General features: G+C 37.1%; 1 protein-coding gene across 1 annotated transcript in view; it reads right to left on the bottom strand.

Annotated features, from left to right (window-relative positions):
* Positions 1–7,362, bottom strand: part of prdm5 (PR domain containing 5) — a 90,889-nt gene that overhangs the window by 12,510 nt on the left and 71,017 nt on the right. The window contains exon 14 of the mRNA XM_077224942.1: positions 3,897–3,982. Coding sequence (XP_077081057.1) covers positions 3,897–3,982 — 86 coding nt within the window. The remainder of the gene's footprint in view (positions 1–3,896; positions 3,983–7,362) is intronic.

Genomic DNA, 7,362 nt, shown 5'->3' with positions numbered 1-7,362 from the left:
GTAAGACGAGAGTTTTGGCGATTCTAGAGTATAATACATCCAGCGTGTTGCTGTGAGGTCAGCAGTAAAACCGTCAGCTGGGACCATCAACACGACCCCCACACAAATATGCAAAGGTCAACAGTCACAGACTACGACATACGTACATTAGGACAGATGGACGATAGTGGACGGCCCATAATGCTTTGCAGCTTTGTCAGTCTACTAGAGCAGGTCTTGCAAGACAAACAGCGAACAAGAACAAGCCCGCAATAAACCGAAATAAATCCTTTTTTTTGGTGAAAACGAGACCGCACCTGCTCACTTTAAAGTCCCCATGAAATCAAAATGGAAGTTTTTTTGGCTTTTAGTATGAATATGTTAGGATTAAGGTTATCTATAAGCTAGTGTGCTCCAAAACAATGACAAAATTCGCATTTGGAAGATATACACAAAACTTACGGTCTCTCACTTCCATTCAATATGGATCATTGATTTTGATGACATCACTCAGCTTCTCATCAGATTTTCTGTCCAATCAAATACTTTCTAGAATCTGAAGCTTCGCCCCTTACATTTAAAAAAGCTGTGATCGAAATTGGTCACTTGTTCACACAATTACTATTTTCTACACAGTGAATGGCACATAGTGCACTATATAGGGGATAGGGAACGATTCAGACAGTGTAAATATGCTTTCCATTGGGGCGAATGAAGTCTGGCGTCACGTTAGTTTAATGTTTTAATTCACTGGTTCAAAGCTTATAAAAAAAACATTTGGCAACACTTTAGTTTAGGGTCCATTCTCTTGCTTATTAGCATGCATATAACTAGAACATATTGTTTATTAGTACTTATAAATCACATATTAATGTCTTATTCTGCAAGCATGACCATATTCAACATCCCTTAATCCACCAAATACCTAAACTTAACAACTACCTCACTAACTATTAATAAACAGAAATTAGGAGTTTATTGAGGCAAAAGTCATAGTTAATATTGAGAATTGGACCCTAAACTAAAGTGTAATCAAACTTTTTTTTAACCCCTACAAGAAAAAGGCTGCAGAAAACATGGGAATCTGACACAGGATATAATGTACCTCATTTGCATAGAAAATATGTTTGCCAAGAAAATCGACAAGTATGAAATCGAACAGAAGTATCGTTAAGTTATGCTTACCACAGGATCGAGTGGTTTCCCTGTGATTTTCCAATTTTTATTTTATGAGTGAAATAAGGTCTGTGGTAAACATAACTTGAAGATACGGTTTGCTCTACAGCATTAATCTGAATTTTGAACCTATTATAAAACGTATGTTTTTAACAAGTAACTAGATTTAACTATAACAGTTTACGTTGTAGAACAAAATCGACAAGTACCGAATCGTATAGAAGTATCGTTAAGTTATGTTTACCACAGGCTTTGTTTTACTCATAAATTGAAAACCCCCATTATAAAACCCCATAGGAAAACCTTGAGGGAACCAGAGGCGAATTCGACTTCCAGGTTTTGATGTCACGACCGCAGCCCTCTATTCCAGCACAAGTAAGTGTGTCATACAGGTCTAAACGGAAAGAAATACCTGTCACTTAAGAGGATTAGCACAGTTCCCTCACTGCTTGTTCTCATTACCGCATCACGAGTGTTTTGTTTTCATGAGATGTCTTAATGGCTGTGTTTCTGTGCTGTGTCAGTCCACAGCTCGTATGTTATGCTGCAGAATTACAGGATCGCGGTCCATATTTGGCAAAGTGCTCTTATGATGTCCTGCATCTGTTCTGCTTTCTTAGGTTTTCGTGGATTAACACTGATGTTGCCACTCTGTCTGTGTTATAAATCTGAGAGACACTGCTATTCTAAATGACTGGGGGAAAGATCGGAGAAGTGATACAGTTCTGTCAGGAAATGATGTCATATGCATCCATGCCATCCATCATCAGAGATCAGCTTTCCAAAAGCTATTTAGCTATATAGCAGATTCTATTCAAAGCGTTTCTTAGCTTCCACTATGAAATGTATCCACCCAATCATTGGTAGGTTCATTTACATAATAATTTGAAAATCGAGGTTGGTGTGTGCAAACGTGTTTGGTTACAGGTAAATGTTAACAGCCATACCGACTCAAATCCCTGCTGTGTTGATGATATTACAACCTCTGAGAACAATACAAGGTTTCAGAGGCTGTCATGGCCTTGGCACTGACCAATGAACTCTTTCTCTTTCAATTCACTTTGAAGAACTCACACACTGACAATTTTGCCACTTTTTCTTCACGTTGATGTGCCAAAATTGTGCTATAATATGTGAAGGCGTGATACATTTCAGAACCAAATGTCTATTGATCACTCATCCATATTTTGGATCATCTGCATTTTGGCTTTTACAGTAATAACAGGGATGTAAATATTTCAAAAATTCACATCTGTTAAATAAGTGGTGTAATGTGGACTTAATCATGTGTCTGTTGCTGCTTTTATGTCATGCACATGTCTGGATACGCACACACACACACACACACACACACACACACACACACACACACACACACACACACACACACACACACACACACACACACACACACACACACACACAGAGAACAGGTGTTTATGTAGGCAGATGTTGAAGTAAGCGTATTGCTTGTGTTCTGTTCTGTGATGAGGAGATGTTTCCTAATGACTCGCTGCTGTGAACGTTAAAAATATCCACTGTATAGAACTAGAAAAACACACAACTTCAAAATTTGACTTTAACACAAGTATAGAGATAAATTCACTATAGTTCCCTAGTATAATATCACATAATATCTTAGCGTATATAGTTTTGTTTAGTATATATTATTAGTATAAGTATAAAAAAAATCTCTCTCCACTTCAGTGTCACGTTATGGACTTTCTCTGATAGTGTTTGGTTTTCTTTAGTTCCTTTTTCCCTGCTCTGTTTAGTTTTTAGTTTCCCTGGTTACTGATTATGTCCTTATTTGTTTCTATGGTTACTTATGATTTGCACCTGTCTCTCATTATGTTTGCCTTGTATATATATATACTTTCTGTTATGTTTAATCCCTTATGGGTTTTCGTTTATGATTTGTGTGGTTAGCGTTAATCCCTGCTTGACCTCCTGTGCTTCTCCTCAGTACTTTGGATGATAATAAATACTGTCTACTTGAATCTTCGTCTTTGTGTGTACTTACCACAGGAGCGTTTCAGGCCACATTCACTAACTATAGTTTAAGGAATCCATTAATTATTAATATTTAGTGTATTAAAATATACTTATTAAACAAATCAATAAAGATATGTTGCTTTTGAAATAGCAGGGGTTCCCAAACTCTTTTGTCAGCTAAACCCCTTAATAGTAGTAGTAGGTTTTATCTCAAATTATTACTTTTGTAAATTAAAAATGTAAAATAAAACATATATATTTGATAATTATAGTAATGAAATCTGCTGTAATGCTTAACTCTGAAACACTGCAAATCCACCTATATAAATATTTATTTAAATGGCCTTTTATTTGATAATTACACTATATTGCGAATATAATGCAGTCAAGTTTATTTATTTTAATTTTACATTTGGTATAACCAGTTATTAGTTTTTCATCAACACACAAACCCTCAGCAGTTCCCTCATGAAACCCTGTACTGTATTATTAATACTATAGTACTGTAAAAAAAGTATTTAATATAATAATCCTAGTACTACTATTACTACTACTACTACTACTACTAATAATTTTATTTTACAGAAAAACAGTAAAATTACAATACTAATATTTATGGCTATCTTAATTTCTTTGCTTTGAACAAGCAGAGTAATGCAAAGGCAATGGAAAAATCAGTGAGAGAGAGATGGAGAGGTGGATGTACATCTGAAAGTAAATGTGTGCATGCATGTGTGTAGTCTTACCCGAGTGTGTGTACGTATGTGCATTTTAAGGCCGTCGTTCTTGCTGAAGGCCTTGTCACAGTATGGGCACTGATACGGCCGCTCACCTGAAGACAGACAAGGACAAACAAACAAGAAGACTTTTAGAAAACAACTCACTTATAGACATCCAAACACATCTGCTTAATGTGAACAAACACATAAATAATTATTAGGAAGAAAATAAGATACATGTTTTACTTCACAGTGATATATAATACAACAGCAAAATGTTATAAGAGCATCAAAGAGTCAATTCTACATCCTCCAGGAAGTAACTACTCTACCATGTGACCAAATTTCAAGATATTAAAAAATTCAAATCACTTGTGCTGTTAACAAGACCATTGACTGCTACTGACGACAATAAGGGGATGGGATGGCACTATCCACGTTTCCATTACTCTTCAAATTGCGCAAATTGAAATTGCGAATTGAAAATATGCCCAACGGAAATAAGCCAGGTTCACAAAATCCCATATATCGAGAAAAAAATAAAAAATAAAAAAACGCTCGCTTGTGGTTTTTCAGGCAAAAGTAATATTTCGCAGATCACCTGGCGTTTTGTAAATGTCGATCATTCTTTAAAGAGGGAGCGCTTTTATGTTTAGGCAGAAGATCAGACAGAGTTCTTTGTTAAACTCATAAAGTATAATGGGAATACTGGATTCTAAACAACAAAGAAATGCCAAAATTGATCAAGACCTTGAGGCTGATAGGAGGGAGAAACACCTCATATGTGCTGCTCACAAGTATAAGGGGCTTTTCTCGCCATTAATGTTGGACAACACGCCAATGTCTCCTTTCATTAACAATAATGGCTAGTGCGGTGGCTGAGATATACGTAAACCTACCAGCGCCCGTACCATGATTTCTGGAAGGACTTATCGCAAGAGGAAAAAACTGAGTGTTAGTCGCAGAACATCGGTTAATGGAAACGCCGTAATTTCGCAAATGTTTTTTTTGTCAACATATAGAAAATACTGCAAAAGTTTTGTGCAAATCTGTAATGGAAACGCGAGTAGTGACTCGTTCCGTCATACTACTACTGCATAATACCTGACCCTTACATCTAAGCCAGTGTTGGCATTAAGACGCTTGAACTGGAGAAGATTTCCATGTGAAAAAAGGAGGGGCTGCAGAGCCACACCTACCTATTACATCATCACCATGGACCATTGGTGGTTTGAAGGTGTTTAACAGCTGGAGCTTTGGTTTTGAACTTCCAAAACGAACTCCAAACGAATGTCATTGTGGCCTGATTTTTTGGGGTTTTTTTTGCTAAATGACATCACAACAGTTTGTTCTTAAATTTCACTTGAAGTGTATCAGTGCCTTAACTCAGTTACTTGGATGCTAGAATACGTTCTCAAAAGTAAGTCTCATAAACAAAGACCATGACGTGGCAGTGGCATGATTCTTTTTGGGGTATTTTTTGTAACACAGTCAGTTACGTCATTGTTCAAGTCAGTTGGTTTTAACAGAACTCCACAGATCTCCATCTTAGGAAGAGTGCCAACACTCTAATTGGTGATCAAGGCACATTATGGCATCACGAACACTCCTAACGTTCTGCACCACTGGAATCAAAGCTTGGAAAACAAACTGGAATCTTCTGCCTTTTTGGATTGAGAATGTTTTGATGCCAGGCATAATTCGGGTTTGGAACGGGAAAGTTGGCTCAGAACTTCAGAATCTGCATAATATTAAGGGCTCCAATATGATGGATTCAGTGCAGAAAGTGTATTGTGCACGGAACCAGCAAAATAAAACACATTTGATGACTTACTTTGAGGGTATAAATGCTGCACCTTAAGGCTGAATAACTTTTGTAAAAATTTGTTCCACGTTTTTGATTGCAAATACCTTTTTTAGCCCAAGATCAAGTACAGCTTGACTGGATACAGGGATACAGCTGCATATTTATATTTCATTCAGATATATATTTATGCGAACAGAGCAGGCTTTAATCTTTATAAATAGGAATATATATGCGATTTGGTCCAAAGAGGGTCTAGATATATGCTGTCTTGTCTTTGACCACATAAAGTCTGGAATAATGTGTCCACAAGGAATTTCAAATATAAAACAGGATTTCCAAATCAATACTTCATGTGTCTTCAGATTACAGGTCTTCCCCTCCAGAAATGGTAAAACCAAACACACAGGGTTTTTGTGTGTCTATCTCCACCATCTTGAACCGCAGACCTGCAGTGGGTGGAGCCGGATAAGCCACGCCCCTCCGCGGATCAAAGAGTGCTGAGCTGAATGGGAGAGATGCTATCGGAGCGCGCTCAGTATCACCACAAAGGAGGAGTGACAAGCTGTCAGTCAGAGAGCGGACAAACACGTGGGTCTGCTTTAGATAAAGCTGATCCAGGTTGCAGATAGCAGACCAGTTTTGATTGCCGCTCTACAATCCTGCAGTGTGAGGTAACAAACACTGCTTCGCTGGAAGCCCAATTCAGTAGTTTAGCCACAAGAAATACTACCAATTAACATAATATGAAAATTGCATTGCAATGTGAATGTTATAAGCATTACACATTACTATAATTCATTATAATAACCTCTGGTTTCACAAACAAGGCATAGGACGATCTCCAATCTCTGTGTGTGAGTGACGTCTGTGTGCTTCAATGAAAGCAGGCATTAATATAGAACAGTGGTTAAACTGACTGGAACTACTTGTGCATTAAACTGTTTTAATGGACATCTTCCAGCCAATCATAATCAAGCATTCAGACAGAAACATGGTATGAATAAAAATAATTTATCCTTGTTACAAATTAATTTTATTTTCTGGTTTTCTTCACATAAGTCAAGAAGGCCTTATTTGACTGACTTTTACCCAACGAATGCCTAAGTATCACATGAAAATGCAGAACATTTTACATTAACAACAATGAATGGGATGCAGCCATTCCACACAATTCACTGATTTTTGTCACAGAGTCAGTGCAGAAAAAGCAATAAAACGCACAGATCATTTCTTATGAGTGTAATTACAACATGGACACTACAATGTAAAGTGTGATCAGGCAGTGGCATACTTTAAATAATGTGGTTAAATTTGCAATAAATGAAAATGGGACATCTCTCCATAGATTACGGCCTGTTTCACACGGGTGTCTGCAGCATGTGTGTACTGTAAGTGACGTGTAATTCATTGCAGTGCACATATTAACAGGATACAGCATTCTGCACTCATAAGCAGCTCAATAAGGCATCGCAGAAGCAGGGGCTGAACTGCAAATGAGTTTCAGTGCTGAAAGATATTTACAGTGTCACATGCTGAACTGAATTAAAAAAATGCTATGTAAAAATGCAATACAAATCTCTTTACTGACATAATCTTTTGTAATACATGCTGTTCTGAAGCAGCCCATCTGTCTATTACCATTAGTTACGTATAATACGTTTTGGATCCTAATGCATCCAAATTAGA

This window comes from Siphateles boraxobius, unplaced genomic scaffold (genome assembly GCF_051911475.1).
Source record: "Siphateles boraxobius isolate OS27281-9 unplaced genomic scaffold, OSU_SipBor_1 94, whole genome shotgun sequence".
Taxonomy (NCBI): Eukaryota; Metazoa; Chordata; class Actinopteri; order Cypriniformes; family Leuciscidae; genus Siphateles; species Siphateles boraxobius.
This window is presented reverse-complemented; position numbering and strand designations above follow the sequence as displayed.